Source organism: Chaetura pelagica, unplaced genomic scaffold, assembly GCF_000747805.2.
Source record: "Chaetura pelagica isolate M959 unplaced genomic scaffold, ChaPel_1.0 scaffold116, whole genome shotgun sequence".
NCBI classification, from domain to species: domain Eukaryota; kingdom Metazoa; phylum Chordata; class Aves; order Apodiformes; family Apodidae; genus Chaetura; species Chaetura pelagica.
This window is the reverse complement of record NW_009953655.1, coordinates 4,179,783-4,197,483: the sequence shown is the minus strand read 5'-3', so window position 1 is coordinate 4,197,483 and position 17,701 is coordinate 4,179,783. Positions and strand designations below refer to the sequence as shown.

The 17,701-nt window shown below is 39.4% G+C and overlaps 1 protein-coding gene across 1 annotated transcript in view; it reads right to left on the bottom strand.

Moving 5' to 3' along the window:
• Window positions 1-389: 389 nt before the first annotated feature.
• Window positions 390-17,701, bottom strand: part of HGFAC (HGF activator) — a 44,074-nt gene continuing 26,762 nt past the window's right edge. Inside the window, exons 8-14 of the mRNA XM_010000271.1 lie at window positions 13,296-13,470; window positions 10,280-10,365; window positions 9,104-9,344; window positions 6,417-6,556; window positions 4,155-4,295; window positions 2,965-3,113; window positions 390-560 (exon numbers count right to left, since the gene is read on the bottom strand). Of these exons, the coding sequence (XP_009998573.1) occupies window positions 390-560; window positions 2,965-3,113; window positions 4,155-4,295; window positions 6,417-6,556; window positions 9,104-9,344; window positions 10,280-10,365; window positions 13,296-13,470 (1,103 nt within the window). The remainder of the gene's footprint in view (window positions 561-2,964; window positions 3,114-4,154; window positions 4,296-6,416; window positions 6,557-9,103; window positions 9,345-10,279; window positions 10,366-13,295; window positions 13,471-17,701) is intronic.

Sequence of the window (17,701 nt, the reverse complement as noted above, 5' to 3'; positions counted from 1 at the left end):
AGACTTTTGCTCTCAGGAGGTGTTGCATTAACCTCGCTGCAAAATTGCACAGCAGAGCTCTGAAGCGTGTTCCTCATTTTGCCAGTGGAACATAAAAATGTGCTTATGTGTTTGGTTGAATCAAAACTTAAACCTTCTGATTTTTCCTTAGAACTCTGTTGTTGCAGTGAGCTGAGGAGCAGCTTCACCTGCATTCACCTACAACCCTAACATTCTGGCTCAAGGGTGCTGACATCAGATGGAGCAGGCCTGCTTTTTCTGGTCTGGTTTGGAACTGCTGAGAATTACCATGATGGTTTTCATACTAGCTTATAATAAAATATTTATGCCACTTCAATGAAACTAAAAAAGACTCAAGAACTGCTTCAGATGTTCTCATGTTGGATTGTTCAACTAGTTTTTCGGGGGGCTATTTTCTCGTTAATCCAGTTAATATAGTTTGTCACTCGGGTGTATACTCCAGGTTTGTTGACTCTGCCGCAGCCATCTCCCCAGCTGATAACTCCATAGAGGTAAGAGATGTCCTTTTCTTCACAGGCCAGAGGTCCACCAGAATCTCCCTGTGTTAAAAGTAAGCAAAGATTGTCTAATTTGACAGAAAGCAGCTAGAAATATATCCGTTTAGGAAAGTCCTAAATCAAGAATGTTTGTGTGTGAGATTTACACTAAAAACATAATACGCTCTACTGAAGTTGCATTATAGAAAGATTTTTAGTCATACTCACCTCTAATATAATGGTGGGAAGGGTTATTTCCACATTTAATAGAACTATCAACATATCAGATTGTGTTTAAAAATCTGAATTAAATTCAGATTCAGACGCTTACTGAAGAGCAGTGTTGTTTTGGGTCACTTTCAATGGGAGTAAGGAAGTCTGAAGCACACGCTAAGTTGTGGTATGGGGACTGCATGGATGGTTTACATAAGGCAGAGAATTTTTGGAATTTCTCTTATTGCAACAGTCAGAGATCATGAAAGTTTTTAAAGGTGTTACATACATACACACTTTACCATGCGACTGGGATGCTGTAATTTTATGTGGCATATGGAGTTTTTGCATCTGTTGAATTTGATGCTATTGAGCATTCACCTTGTCATTAAAAACAAACTGAAAATAAGATTAAACTAATTTTCAATGACACAGTACAGTAAGGATGAATTTGGAGGGCTTCTACCTATTTAAAAGATTGCAAGCATTCAGGAAATGTTTCTATTCTTGTTACTCTTAGACTGAATCTCTACAGAAATGAAAATGCTAGAAATCAAAAGAAAATGTGACTTAGCAAACAGTACTGGTGCACTGAGTCAGCACTCCAGTTGTTTGAAACTAAGGAGTAATATCTTTCCTATTTAAAAAGCAAACCCCTTGAGAGCCAAGTAGGCAGGAAAATTGTGTTGCATTTGTTTCTGTGATAAATGAGACAGGGAATGAAGTCTTGCATCTGATATCAATTTATTTCACAGAATTTTGCTTATTTCTCCACAACTTGTCTCATTGGCTGCAATTTTTGTACCAGTGCATTGACTCACAAATAAAGTTTCCAAGAAAATATTTTTTTAATAATCAAGCAGAACACAGTGATATTTCTTGGTCTTGAAATATATTTATAAATAACAATTAGTTTATAGTTTAATTTCCCAGGCAGAAACTAAGAAAATTCAGGTCAGCTTCACTTATTGTGACATAAAGAGGTCTCCACTGTTTCTCCTTAGACCACACTACAAGTCTGCCAACAGGAAAAAAAACAAACCTATTAATTAACTAATAATTAATTCATGTAATGAGCACTGCTCTTTAGCAACATCTGTGACTCTAAATCACTAGTTTTCCAACTTTGCAACTCACTCCAGACCACTTGTCTTTGTGTAGCTTCTCTCTTCTCTCCACTATATTCTTTTCCCAGGACAGGGAGCAAGATCTGGCTATAACTCTGTATCTTGTGTTTATGCTTTCTGGGTAAGGCAAGGAAAACTGAGCAAGAAAGGTAGTATCTAGTTCTCTGACTGGTACAAACACTTGCAGCCAATAACTACAACCGGGTCTCAGCCCTGGCCTGGAAGCCTCCTGCCACTGCTGGCTGCTGCCATTTCACTCTTGGCACTTTTCTTTGGACACCTTTATGATCTCTGTCAAGGTTCCAGCACACAAAATACATGGTACTTTTTGCTTTACTTAATCTCATTGCCAGCTATCAGGTATGTGCTGCCTGTTCCCAAATATGCTACTAATGGAGCATAACCCTCCTCCTTCAAAATTAACTGAAGATATAATCTGAAGGTTTATGGGAAGAATAATCTGATCCTTCATTTTCAAAATAGTCTCATCTATCACCACAAAAATTCTGCATCCTTATTCAGAGCCAAGGTGTGACGTAATTCAAAAAGAAATGAAAAGTATTAAGATCATGGGGTCATTGATGAAGGTCTGGAGTCATGAAATACAGTTTGCAGTTCTACACCATTACATCCCCTCCACTGTAGCAACCTCAACTCCTTCCCAACCACTGCTCTCCACCTGCTGCACAGGTATCCTGATTCCCATTCAGGCAAGAGGCAGCAACTTGGGTACTTGGCTCTGCAGAGGTACATGCTGGTTGGCCTGCCAGCACATCCCTGCCAGCTGGCCAGCAAACCATTGTCATCCCACTGCACACTCCACCAGCAGCTAAAGCAACTCACCCTCCAGTGCAGAGGCACTGCCTTTTGTGAGGGTAGAAGAAATGTACCATCCCAGAGGTTTTTTGCCCTTCTGTAGAACTTAATTGACTTTGAATAGGTTAAAAAAGAAAGGTAGAAGCAAACAGTGCATTCACCTAAGTTTCTTCACTTTAGGAACATTTCTTTTGGAACATTTATTTCCTTTAGGAACACTGTAATGTCAAAAGTAAGCACTGTAACACTGCAGCAGTTCTGGCAATAATATACCTTCATATTCTCTGCCTAGAGATGACTCACAACATTACCTGACAAGCATCAGATTTGCTGTCGAAGTAGCCAGCACAGAACATATTTTCGGTGATTTCTGTTCCGTAAACTTCAGGGCTTCTGCACTTCTCCTCAGAAATAATTGGAATCAGTGTTTCTTGCAGGATATCTGAATAACCAGATATATCTTTAAAAAATTCCCAGAGAAGAAAATAAAGTCATTTGTATAGAATGTGAAGAGCATAACATGCAAACACAGTGCACAATACGCCATATAAACACACTTGATAGATCTCAGTCATATTTGTGTTGTGGATCTCCTTAAAAGATGATAACTTTTCTAGTGGTCATATCACTTTCTGCTCCACCTGTCACACTCCATGTCCTTCAAAACAGTATGCCACATCCAAACATTAATCCACTTTGGGTTCTCTCATTTCCTAGAAAATCAGGAACAGTGCCCCTGCACTCCTCTCCTCTTTCCAGATGTTATATTAAATCATCGATTTATCAAAGGCTCCATCATCTTTTTGCCTTTAAACTACACATCTAGACCAGGACAACATTTGCTCATAGTTAAGTCTCTCACCAAAATGAGACAGCCAGCTCACTGATACTTCTCATTTATCTACATAGGTCTCTGCTGTACCTCCACATCAAAGCAGCATGGCTGAGCCTGATAATCCTAGAATTCTTAATCTGAAAGAATAGGATGGATTTTGCCACCTTTCTCAAGCTGGATGAAAGCCCTTCTTAGCCCAAATTCTATCTGGCCCTCTTCTGTAGGTGTTTCCAAAGTTTCTTGCTAATGAAGGTAAATATCTCTTCCATCACTGACTAATAAGCTGATTGTGTTTGGTTTGCAGTCTTTGATTTCTACCTTGAGAAACCAGGGGTAGGGTTCACTTCACTGAGGTGTCAAGTTGTTGGCACCTACAACTAAGCTGCCCTCCCAGTTCATGGGGATCTGGCTGGCTCACAGCTCAGCTCAGCCTAAAATAGATGCAAACATTTAGTCAAGGGAGATACACTCCGAAGTCCAAGGACTATAAAGGATGACTATTTCAGATGTAAATATTATAAACATCTAAAGGTAAGTAAAAACAATCACAACAGAAATCCCTTGGAAAATATTTTACCAAACTATCAGTTGTACAGCACATACCTGAGCATGACATTTTAATTATCATCCTTTTTTAATACAGATGCCAACTCTCATTTTACTCACTCTCATGCCGGTGTCCCCATCCAGAAATCTGACATTTGAACTGATCAGGAAAAACCATGTTACTTTCTGGCAAGCAGATGGGCTGAACAAACTGGGACTTGATGGCACAACGCTGGCCATTCTTCTTCAGCTTAATCAAAGCTGCAGAACAGAAAATATAGGAAGAATAAAGTGACTGTTCCCTTTCTTTAATGGGATTGGCAGCAATGGGTCTCAGTTATTACTTTAATTATCCCCTAAGCCTCACTTAATTAAGATATTTCAATCAAAGACAGACAGGCTCATCTCAACAGCACCTGATTTCACAGCAAATTGAAGGCTGAAACATTCAGCTACTCCCCTTGTGGGAATATTTATTTTATGCTGCACTCACTGAGCAGATTTTGCTTCACTGCCTTTGTAGAGAAGTGAGAATATAGAAAACACATATGTTTCCTCCCACCTTAATGTTAAATAACATTGACATATCCACAACTTTCAGCTGAAATAAGTGGGATGTGCAAGTGCTCACTGCTTCTGAAATTCTGGCCACCTGCCTAATTCCAATTTGATTTAAAAAATTAATTACTTGCAAGACCTGGTGTATTTCATGCTCTGTGTTATTACTGAGTTCAGCAAAATTCAGTATCTTGAAAATTAAGGAATAAAATATTTTGATATTTCAAAACCAATGTTCTGAAATCTACAGAGAATTACACAACCTACACAACCTTTATTATCTCCTCATGGGGCTAAAACCAGTGTAAATACAGAACTGTACAGCATTGTGAGCTTGATACTGAAAGATGTCAAAAGTAGTAGAAACATTGGTTCCCCTGTAGCAAACTTGTTGTGTTTGGCTGTAGAGCAATAGAGGAGGCTTTGTGCTGGGGATAACAAGGGCAGCATGTTGGGTATGGGCAGACTACTCAAAGAGGACAGAGTTGAGGTAATGTGGACACATCTATTAAAGCCTCACATCACACCTTTTGGAAGCTCCAGGGTTTCAAAGCCCAGCTGTGTGGCAAGCAAGAAATGCCAGTGGGTGATCTTACTTCTCTACTGACTGCATTTGTTTGCCTTTGTGGAACATGTAAAGAGTATCTCCCAGGTTGATAAGCCCACACAAACTGCACTCCAACATTCAGCATCTTGCCCGTCCTTACCTCCCTCCTCTTCCCTACCAACTCCACCTGTTTCTGAATGCCCTGAGCTTCCCAGTTGTCCTAGGGTAGCCTGTTTCCTTTGGAAAAGCAGTTTCAGCAAGAAATAACTCTTCTGCTGCATCAGAAGTCACTGACAGGGCAGAATGTGCCCCCACATCTTCTCCCCCCCCCCCCAGTTTCTGCCTGCTTGATTGTTTTCAGTGCGGCACATCTTAGGAACTCCATGTTCAACTGACCCTTAATCTGGACATTGCACGTTGGTGATGCATGCTGAATTTCAGAGTAATTTAGAAAGTCAGGAGATCTCCAAGTGCCCATGGTGGTTTATACTAGGATACTTCAGAGCAGACTGAAGCCCCAAATCCACTTTCTCTCCTGACATGCTTTGACAGAGCTCCCACCAACACAGAATCTGAATATTTTTTGCTACAGGGTGGAAAATATTCTCCATCTGGGAGCTAAAATGCCAGTACATGTCTGGCCTACGGTGTCCCTGATGTCAGGCTATTAAATAGTCTCAAAAAGTGCTCACACAGCCTAGGGTGATGTGCCACCTTCCACTAGAGCAGATCAGAAAATAAGCAGCGAGTTGCTGTTCCATTGTCATTCTGACTCATATTATAAGGTCAATCAGAAGGGCATTTAACTTTTGACTGATAAGACAGCTGATTTTTAAAACCTATCTCCATGTAAAAAGTGATTCTTAGTAACAGATTTTCAGAGCAGATGGGGCTATTATATTCATCTAGTCAGAACCTCTCTACAATGCAGACAATAGAATTTTACCAAGTAATTCCCGCATCAAGCCCACAGTTTCTGGTTCAGTTGAAAAAAATGCCTTATCCCACAAAGACTTGAAGTGATGATGAATCTGCCATACACTTAGGTAAATTGCTCCAAAGGCTAATTATCATAATTATTTAAAATTTGCAATTTATTTCTCATCTGAATTTGTCTAGCTTCCAGATGCTGCTGTAACTCTGGCAGAACTAAGAACCCTCTGCTCTCAAAAGCATCTCCTAATGCCTGCATTTTTTCCACTGTAAAGGCAGTTTTCGACAACTTGAGACTAATTTGATTAAATAGAAAATTAAACTGTAAGAAGAAAAATACTCACCAATATCATGTTCAATAGGGTTGAACACAGAATATTCAGGATGCAAGATGTATTTCTCTATTTCAAATGTTTGTGTTATATCAGTTGTTCTATTAAATATATGCTGACCCAGGACCACCTTAATAGTTGATTTTAGTGGACTGAAATACAAGAAAGAACAAGCAATTCTGTGATTAGCAGGTCAGATAAAACCTAATTTTCATTGGCCGTGTGTCTTAGGAACCATAAGAATCTCAACACCCTGCCACATCCATTATTTACCCTCTCATCATGCCTGGATTCCCAGGCTTGCCACCTACTGTGGGCCAGCAAAAAATGACCAATGTCACAGTGAGTCCCAGGCTCTCCGGGTCCTGATTAGCTTAATTAAAGGCTGCTGCTCCTTGACAGAAGTAAAAGCAAGCATTGCTGCCCAGCTGCTGTCTGGCTAACAGGCATCTTCAGGGGCTGCAACAAGTGCAACAACTACTGAGGAAGAAATGGGGGACCAAAATATGAGTCAGTGGTGGATATCTCATTTCTCTTGGAAACCAGGCTCTTGAGAATGTTAAAGGTGTGGGTCAAGATTTCAAAGGTGCTGGTAAACTGATAACTCAGGAACATCTTCCACCCAAGAGCTATTGCCACTTCTGCTCTCAGATTACATTAATCTGTTGTCCAGAATCAAAAGCACCTTGGTGGAGGGAGGTCCCAACAGCACACTGATCTAATGGGAAAAAACACACTCAGAGAAGACAGTTTTTTGTAATTCATACCATCTTTTACAGCCACTGATTGTTTACTTTAAAAAGACCACAGTCCCCTCTTGTTTACATTTAAAAGACCACAGTCCTCTCATATCCCGTGTCCTAGGACAGAAAACTAATAAGAACCAGTACAACAGTTGGAAAGAGAGGGACATTTGAGAATAACCAGGAAGTGTTTGAATAGGCGGTAAATTCTCTAACTTTGAAAGTAACAGATACAAAATTTCACTCTTGCCTTGAAACCAATTTGATCTGCATGTGCATAAGTCTGCAGTGAACTCAGCTAGCAAGTGTCTTCCACATGGTGGCATTCCTATGTGTTGCCATCCATGCAGGACCAGAAAATATCTGCTGACACACATTGTGCACAGATGCAGTGGTCAAGATCATTGAAAAGTTTCCCTGTTGTGTTTCTATGCATCAGTAGTGCCCGTCAGATACAAAAGCACTGTGGAGTCTCCTCCAGTACGAAGCGTGAAGAACCCATCAACAGAAATGTACTTAGAGGAAAGAAACTCTGCCTAATTGCAGCACACAGAGACAGCAGCTACCCTGCAAGAAAAGCTGTGGTTATAATTAACAGAGGAAAGTGGAAGGTTTGTCTTTCTGTGGGTGGAAAACAAGAAGACAATAAAATATTCTTTGGTTGTTATGCAAGGCCAGGATTTTCTCCATGTTCTTGCAGTGATAAAGCAACACCTCTGAAAATGAGATTTTGGGCCTGTTAAAACAGTGTAAATCTGCTTTCCAGGATTGTATTTAGAATAGATTTTAAAGGCACTGAATGGATCCATTAGACTTACAGGTGGTTCATTCAGGAAAAGGTGTAAAACAGGAGGGGTTACAGAATAGGGGGGAAAAAACTAATAACAAAAAAACCCCACCAAATTAGCTGCACAGGTATCTATTGTCTCCTAGTGGAAAACAGTTGAAATTGTGGCTAACTCAGAGGTACTAAACATATGGACGAGAGCAAATTGCAATGCAGCAATTATGGAAATCCTGTATGTACCAAATCACCAGCTGGAAGTGGGTGGAAATGTCCTGAATAGCTGCCAAAGTTAGTAGCTATTTCACAACATTTGAAAAACAAATGTGCTGTAGCTCAAGCTCCAAATGCTTCAGTACAGCATTCACAATGGTATTATTAGCTCTACAAGTTATCAGGCTATGGATTCTGGCATGAGGTTTTTTGTTTGTCTTGGCTTCTTTGCTATGCAAAGGAACAATGAGTATGAAATGATGTAATATTTTTCCTATCAATGTGATCAAACCAAAACCAGGGAAAGTGTTCAGTGTTTGTGGAAAAGGAAATAATTAAAATAAAGTAAAAGCATCCCATAGTCAATATTTGATGCAGTGTCCCACAGCTGGAGGACAAAAATCTCCAAAAAAACCCAAAACACCTCTTTCACAAATCAGCCTCAAAAGTTCAACTGTTCAGTTCAGCTCTTCCCTTTGCCTTTTTGTAAAACTGAGCCCATTCTATTTGTGCTAACCAACAGTAATTTACTGTCTCTAATAAATAATTTTTTGGCTGTCTCAATTGTTTTGAACAAAACACAGCAATGAACACAGCCATCTGTGTTACACCTCAAAGCAGGCACAGATTTTCCAAAGTAGCAGAGAAGATAAATACTTATATTCCCCTGCCGATCCCTGCACAAACAAGCTCCCATTCAATGTCCTACTCAGCACTACCTTGTTCCTTCAGTTGGTTTATTTACCTTCTTGAAGGCTCTCTAAGGAACAAGGTAGTTTGTGAGATAATAGGACTCCAAGCTATTTGTTAGCTCAGGAACTGCAACTCCTTTTGCAACACTGGCCTTTTATAATCTCATCTTCTTTCTCACTTGTCTCAGTTCAGGTCTGTTGTGAGTGCAAGGCAGACAGTGACTCTGAGGAGAGTCATCCTACTGTCATCCTACAGGTTGAGTTTACCTGTTAGCAAAGCAATGTGCTGCTGACAAAACCCAGCAAGTCTGAATAAGGCTTCCACCACAGAAGCTCTCTCCAATATATATAGCTGCTGTCCAGGGATGAGATCCAGGCAGAGATGAAGATCCCCCAACAATCCTGGGTCTCACAAAACTTCTTTTTTTGTGTCTTCTCCCACATGGTCTTCTGGCAACTGCAAAAGTGTCTACATTGTCTGGAGCTGGTGGCCTCCTTTCCCTGCTTGCTGAGATATAAAGGAGCATGGCATCAGAATATGAATTCTTGTGATTTCTATGGACTGGAACTTTCACAGGAGTCTTTAAAAGAAAGGTTCAACAAATTACCATTAAACATTCACATACAACTGAATCACAACCAGTTCCTCAGGAGACTTGCAAGGCTGAAAGCTGTGCCTCTTCCCAGCACTCTGGCTACACATGAACTAGTGTAAATTAAATGCATCTCTGAGAGTTCCCAGACACTGTTTCATTTAGCAGTACAAACATAACCTTCACTATGAGAGGAGGCACAACAGAGTGCATGATACCTCACACCTTCCTGTCTGGATTCTGGACTGAGTTTTTCTATTGCAACAGCATGAACTAGGATGCTTGTGTTAATAGCAGCTATCAAATGCATTATAAGCATAAAAGAGAAATAAAAGAACCACTTTAAAAACTGACTTCTCAGATTACAACTCCATTCTAATGGTCAGTTTCAAAATTAACAGCTGTTAAATTCAGGGGAAGAGCAGCATCTTAGGTTATGGAACTAAATACTATGTCTCATACATTTTCAGGATCCCATCCTCTGTTTGCTCACAGAGGCCCATTCACCTCTTTAGGACTGTAATTCCCTGAGTGATGACAATCTGTACCAAAACTTCAATCATTTCTGACATCTTGCATGTTCTAGCAGAAAATGTGATTGTATTGGGAGGATTTTGACTGGAAGCAGTAGTGTGACACTGCTGTTCTGCAGTACTTGAGGACAAAAATCACAGATTGTATCACAACTCTAAAAAAAATGCAGAAGAACCTTGTTGTTGTCATCTGATTGCAATCAGTAAAATATTCACCACTCCTGGGAACATTCAAAATTATACAGTGAAAGCTTATTCTATCAATATATCTTTCTTCATTCATTCATAACATGGATTTTCAGAGAGCTTTTACATACCACAAGATGGAAGGTCACAGTACTCCCAAGACAAACTGTCGTCCTTCATGATGTAACACCATGGCTTGTCATCATCATCTGGATTTCTAATGAATTCAGGGAGAGAGTGAATTACAAACATTAACCACAGTGTAGTTCCAAGCTTCCCTATAGTGTTTTACTTTTCCCACTGCACCATGCAGAGAACCGACAGGACTCTCATGTTTCTAGTCACCTGACTAACCACTGAAGCACCTTCTAACCCCTAAAAGGGTGAGCAGCCTCTCAGTAGCATTCTTCATGCTTACAGTCAAACAAGCCTAAGGTCCTCTAGGACCTGAAATACAGATACATGACTAAACACCTGTAAAAATTGCCTACAAGTATTTGGATATATCAGCATGTTCACATCATTCAAATACAGCCCACACTGAAGTGCTTAAACAGATATCAGCTCAGCTATTTTCAGGACTAAATCCCATGGGAGAAATTCCTTCTTTAGGGGTGTTTTTTTTTTTTTTAGTATTATTATTTTTTTAAGCAAGGAAGTTTCAATACAGATAGATTCATTTAAAAAAAAAATTCCATAAAAAAATAGCTAGCAAAAAAATTTGAGAAGCACAGGTTCACATTTCCTGGAGAGTCTAAGGAAATGAAAGTCTTCCTCAAGAAAATATTCTATTCCTCAAAAGGACAAAAACAAAACTAAACAAAACCCCACTAATATCTAAATCAGAGTAGCCCTTTGTTGCTTTAGTGTTAAATAGGTCTTGGTTGGATTCCATTAGGGTTTCTTCATGGTACAGCCTAATTGTCTGTAACCAGAAATTTGCCCAGTTTACCCCTCCAAGAACACAAGAAAACTTTGAAAACCCAGAAAGATCTCTGGCAGGCCAAAAGATAGACAAGGTAATTCAGGGCTCCAGATAAATAGCAGTTATAATTTCAGCTGAATTTATCAGAAGTGTTAGCTATTATTTAAAGGTTCTTCAATTTATTTATTTATTTAATTTTAAATCTGATTGCTCTTCAGAAAAAGATTGAAGCACTTTCAAATTCTGAGAACTGAAGAAGCAACACAGGTTGAGTCATCTTCCGCCAACAATGTTTCTAAATTAGACTATTTGGAGAAGCTATCTTCAGGATTATATAGTGTAGCAGAGATATCCCCAGAAATTGTAACAAGCTGACAAAAAAGTGAAAAGGTTTTTTTCTCAGTTTTACAGAACATGAACACATCAGCTCCTACACCATTTTGTTCTTTGCATTTCAAATCTGCAAGTGAATATTGTGCTTAAATGATGCAAATCAAAGGGATCAAAAGTTATCCAAGCACAAAATATGTGCCCAATAAATTGCCATGCTGTACCAGGACAAGATAAATTTTGTATTTAAGTGCTTGGATGAGGACCAAGCCTTGGAAAGCAAGTTGACCTGGATTACAGATGGGTGTAGGAACTGTCTTAGTTTGTGTTAGATAGAAAAGGGCTACTTTCAATGTGCAGGTGTGCTTTTTATCACCAAACACCTGAGGAAGTACAGTACTTTCTAATCGTCCTGAAATTCTGGTTGAACTTCCATTTAAAAAAAAAATAAATTTTAAAAAAAAAAAAAGAGCAAAACATCAACCAGAAGTTTATAAAAAAGACACTGAAGTTTGCTAGATTTAGCTCATCTCCAGGGTTCTCTCTAAATGGAAACCCTAGGTTGCCCATGAAGGTTGTGGCTGCCCCCTCCCTGGACATGTTCAAGGCCAGGCTGGATGAAGCTTGTGCAGCCTGGTCTAGTGTGAGGTGTCCCTGCTCATAGCAGGGAAGTTGGAACCTGATGATCTTTAAGGTCCCTTTCAACCCTACCCATTCTATGATTCTATGATTTATGGGTATTCACTCCTCTCAAGACCTCAGACAGAGGGGCAACATAATGTGACTGAGAAGACACAAACCCATATACTGGATTAGAGCTGAAAAGAAAACTTCAGCAGAAATGTAGTTTTTCATGTGTGTGGCTCAATCAAAATTGAAACATTATGAAATCTTATTTTCCAATAGAATCATAGAATCATTACAGTTGGAAAAGTCCTCTAAGATCATTGGGGAGGGACTTTTTACCAGGGTGTGTAGTGATAGGACAAGGGGTAATGGTATTAAGCTGGAAGAAGGTAGATTTAGGTTAGATGTTAGGAAGAAATTATTTAGTGTCAGGGTGTGAGACCCTGGCACAGGTTGCCCAGAGTGGTTGTGGATGCCCCTTTCCTTGGAAGTGTTCTGGGCCAGGTTGGATTGGGCTTTGAGCAACCTGATCTAGTGGGAAGAGTCTCTGTCCTTGCAGGTGGATTGGAACTAGATGATCTTTAAGGTTTCTTCCAACCCAAACAAATCTGTGATTCTAAGTCCAACACCACCCAACCCCACCCGGCCAACTCAATCATGTCCCAAAATGTCATGTCTACATATTTTTTTGAACACTTCCAGGGATGGTAACTCTACCACTTTCCTGAGCAGCCTGTTCCGGTGGTTGACAACTCCTTCAGTAAGGATTTTTTTTCCTAATATCCAATGTAATAATTTTGCTTTGGGAGAAATCAGTACAGAAATTACTGACCCTATTTCAACATTATTGAAGGATATTACTTGGATTTTTCATTTTCAAATAACTTTTCACTTCTTAAAATATTTTCCTTTAGGTTACTTATTTCACCATTTCAGAATTAGAACTAAAAAGTTAACCATTACAATTTGGCTACTGCATTTATTTCTCCTTTTGGATAGTCATTTATGAACAATTTCAAAAAAGACCTGGAATTTCCAATATTATTTTGTGCCTGAGCTTCTCTTGGCTGACCCAGCTATTGATCTAGCTTGTCTGCCAGGTCTTTTCTTCTGTGCACTTACAACTGTCCTGTCAGGCTGTGAAAGTCAGTTTAGCTTTTACAAGGCAGGGATAACACTTGCTTTGCCATTCCTGGCCCTTCTACATTCCACAGGACATTGATCCCTTCATTTACAAGTACAGGGCAAATGGGAACTGTTCTCACCTGCAGTAAGGGAAATGCCCCAAGCCAAGGTGCATTGCTTTTTCCACAATATCAACATTAAACTCTTGGTAAAGCAAATCTGAATCCCAAGGCAAGCAGCTGTGTCCAGAAATGGTCATCTTTGCTGTACCTCTGTACTCTGTGCCATTCCCAACATAGCACCGATGGCTGGGAACTGGCAGAACATAAGATACTGGTCAGAAATCAATGCTATTTACATGTTAAATACTTACTTCTCTCCTGAGGTCCCAAACAAAAGCCAGCAGTCTCAACTCCATATAGTATCTTTTGGGAACTTGTTGCATCAAATATGAACTTCATTTTATTATTTTTTTTTAATCAAAAAAACCCCAAGCAGTTAAAACATCTCTTTAAAAGCAGTAGTAAGTTAGCTTCAGTTTACACATGCACAAATAACTATTCAACAGGCAGTACGGCCCTAAAATTTATACTGCATATGGAAGATTTTAGTCAGCAATCTGCAGCAAAGTCAGCAATGTGGCTGGGATTCCTCCTGTCTAATTTTAGACAAAACTGAGCTCATCACTGGAGCCTCCCTTTCCAGTCAATGAAGATAAACAGGCATTTCTAGTGCCAAACTGATCCAGCCTGTTTGAGGTGACTTTTTAAAGTTGAGATTAATCTTGCCATATGCTCTTAACTGCACTGACTAAATCTCAATTGACAATAATGGGAGCTCACGTAGAGGTGCCTGTGTTGTAAAGTAGTGAAAACAATTCTGCCCCACCAGCAAGTGCTTAAAAGACCTGATTTTGGAAAGTAGTTCTTCTTATGGCTTCATGTATACCTACAGAGATACACACTATAAACCACATATATTATAAATATGTAGCTACATCTTGCAAATGTATTAATTTTGAAAAAAATTAAACTAGTAGGTTGGATTTTCTTATTCAAAACCCATTTCTCTGTCACCTGCACGTGGGTTATTCCTTCAGACTGGTCTGACCCATATATATTCCATGACCTGTATACTCAGCTGCCAAGACCTATCAACAGCGCATAGCAGCATTATGGCTGAAAAACATATGGGGATGCACTTGTATACAAATAGCTACACTGACCAGAAAGTCTACACCTCAAAAGACAGTTCAGAGTATCCTAAAGGAAACACAAAACCATCTAATGTACAAAGAGGATTAATTGTGACCAAGCCTCAGAGGGTTCCTTTTCCCAGACATGTCAGCATGACTAATCTTTGACATCTGCAAGACTAGTGGAATCTTCTTCTGAACTTCTAAACATGCTTAAATATATAACATCACTATATTCCTTCCCTGTCAAAAAACACACTGTGATGATGATCCATCACTCCACACAGTGTGGACAGCTATTACCAAAGGTCTGTACGTTTTGACAGAATAAGCTGCCACATGAAGGGGGGAATGTAACCAGCACCGAAACAGTGAATTGCAGCAAGGAACTGCTGATGTCAATTAACCTTCCAAGTCATCTGTGTAGCAACAGACCTCAAAACCACAAGGAAGCATATGGCATAAATCTGGGAGCTGAAGGTCAAAAAGTTTGGTGCAAGAACTTCATTGTGAGTTAGCATACAAATACAAAGCAAAATTGGCTTTCTGGCTTGTCCTGGAAGGCACTTCTATTGGTGACACATATTCTCCCACCATCATGATAAATCAACTTCCCTTTATTTCAAGAACTATAACACTAAATCAAACTCATATTGTAAAAAACATAATCTGGGAGCTCACATAAAAGAATTGTCTGTCATTTGTATCGCTAGCAATAGTAACCATTTCTTGGCAGCCCTGCCATTTATTTTCTAGGCAAGCTGCAAGTGATGCTGCTTTGTTTGCCTGAAACAGTGTCAGGAAAATATCATTCTGTATGCTGAATTCGTTTATCCAGGAAAGTGCCAGGTGCTGTTTTTATTTGTACTGTGATTGTTACATTCAGAAATTATTTAGACCACTTTTATGAGGATGAAACAAGAGATTCTGTTTCAGTGCAGAACCAGGGACATATTCTGCAATACCAATGGTTTGGACATCTCGCAGATGGTGTTTACAAGTTGTGCTCATCCTTGTCTGGCTTAAAATCCAATGCATTTCTGTTTCATTGGCTCTGCCAGTCATTGCTAAAGCTGCCAGAAGATTATAACTTGAAGAATTTGGCCCCTTTCTAAATCATCCTTCATGTTATCCTCCTGTAACTCAGAAGTTTGGATTACATATGGCTCCTGTTGAGAGGAGCAGTAATATCCCTCTGAGAGTTTTGGTTTCTTTTTGGTTTTATAAGGAGTATTTTGGGCACAGGAATAAAGTAACTTAATCTCATATTTCATGGAGAAGCATCTAAGTTAGTCTTGAAGAAGGTTAACCTTGAAGAAGGTTAACACAGTTGTTTCATTAGTAGCTTTCCATCAGACTGTTCTCCACTCCAGCCAGCTTTATTTGTCTGGCTTGCAGTATCACCACAGTACCCCCATCACTGCTCATTAAAGTGCACTTCACTATGTACCTAGGGACATTAAGAAGTATTTGCAAAGCCCGATACATTTTATCACCTATAATTCAGCACAGTTTTCAAAAAAAATCTCCGCAACTATTTGAGTTGTACAGATTTTTTTTCTCCTTGCACTCTTTTTTGAACTGTTACAGCACTGGAGATAACCCAGTTTTTCCTTCTTTGTCAGAAACAATGTGTAGGTGGTCTGATTTCAGCAGTTCGTAATGGATTGCTCTAACTGGGAATTGTTCCTTCTCAATTCTTTATCACTTCTGCAACTTCTCATAAATATACTTATTTTCTTATGTGGAAGAAAGTGATAGAGGGTATAATATATGTATTTTTCCTTGTTCATTCACTTCCCTGTGGTATTGCCAATCACTACGTTAAGAGTAGAAATGGCCTAAACTTTCAGATGATGAAAGTTTTAATGCAAACTCAAGTTACACTGCAGACAATGCCACTGCCATGACTGTTAATTTATTTTTTAAAAAAATAATAAATCCTTGAAATTTAAAACCACAAGTAGTTTCCTGTTATGTTTTAATTTTAAAAACCAAGAAGTTTAAATAGCTGACATAAAACATTCTAGTTGTTAGGATGGCCTATTTTATCAGGATCTCACACTAATTGTTTGCCTTTTGATTTTTCAGTAAAAAGCTGTTTCAGATCTTAAAATTAAAAGCAACTTGAAATTGCAGTTATCCAACCAGTTCTGATTACTAACTTCCTGAAAACATTTCAGAAGACTTTTTGTCACCAGATCTTACTTCAGGTTCTGTAATTACACACCTGAATTGTTTTATGAGTTTCTTTTGGAAGGCTTTCTGTAGAAAACAGCATATCTTTTAGATTTTCTTTTGCCCCAAATACCTCATCAGCAATTTTCCTAATGAATTTGAGCTTTGACTGTATACTTCTTCCAGGTATGCATACGCTGTTTCATTCTGTTAATAAAAGTACATTTCCTCCCCAAATAGTCTTAATCCTGGGACAGCATAGTTTTAAGTAACCCTTCAATTCAGTAATGCTTTGTTTTATTCCTGACCAACCCGCAATGATTTTATTACATACAATGTTAGATGAATTTCTGTATCAACTGGTGGCAGGAAGGAGAAGGAGGGAAGAGGAGAAGGACAAAAGTCCTCTCTCTGCTTACAAGTGCTTTTACAAGAGATCTTTTCCAGTGTCTTATTATCAGTTCCAGATGGATAAGTTATTTAGAAAATCACAAACTGAAGCAAAACCTTGGTGGAATTAAGAGAAGATCCTCTGTCAAGAGCTTCTCTGGAGCACATGTCCACTCATGTTGCAGTACCTCAGGAAGTTCAGGATGCCTATCCTGCATCCCCCAAACTGGTCAGAGAGGGCACTTCAGCACTTCCTGGATAGCAGTCGGTTTGCAAGACAGGGCATTCATCTCTCTCTGAAGCCTTTCTAATATGTCTATGGATTTGTATTTCCACCAGATCCTGCTTCATCTATTAACAATGAAGATTAATAACAATGAACAGTGAATTTTTTTGCCTGTGCTTAAGCTTATTGCTTACACTGCCTCAGCATTGCGGGATGTGTTGCTCTCCAAGGCATCCTTTGCAAGGATACCAGTCAAGTTTCCTTCCTCTTTGAGCTCAGACTTGTCATCTGCCTGCAGAAGGATCCATCTTTTCTCAAGTCACCCAGAAGTTCCCTGGTCTCCTTTCTTGAGTAGCTGTGAGATCCCCTCAGAGGTGAAAGGTGTGGAAGTCATTGATTTCAGGGAGCTGCTCTTCTCCCAGTGCACGGGCAGCTAACCACCACTCTGAGCTGGCAATAAATGTGTGACAGAAAGGACTCCCCAGTATTCATAGAGATTGCCCTTACAGACATCTCTACTTAGTCAGATAAAGCACTGAACACCCCCACCCCCCCCT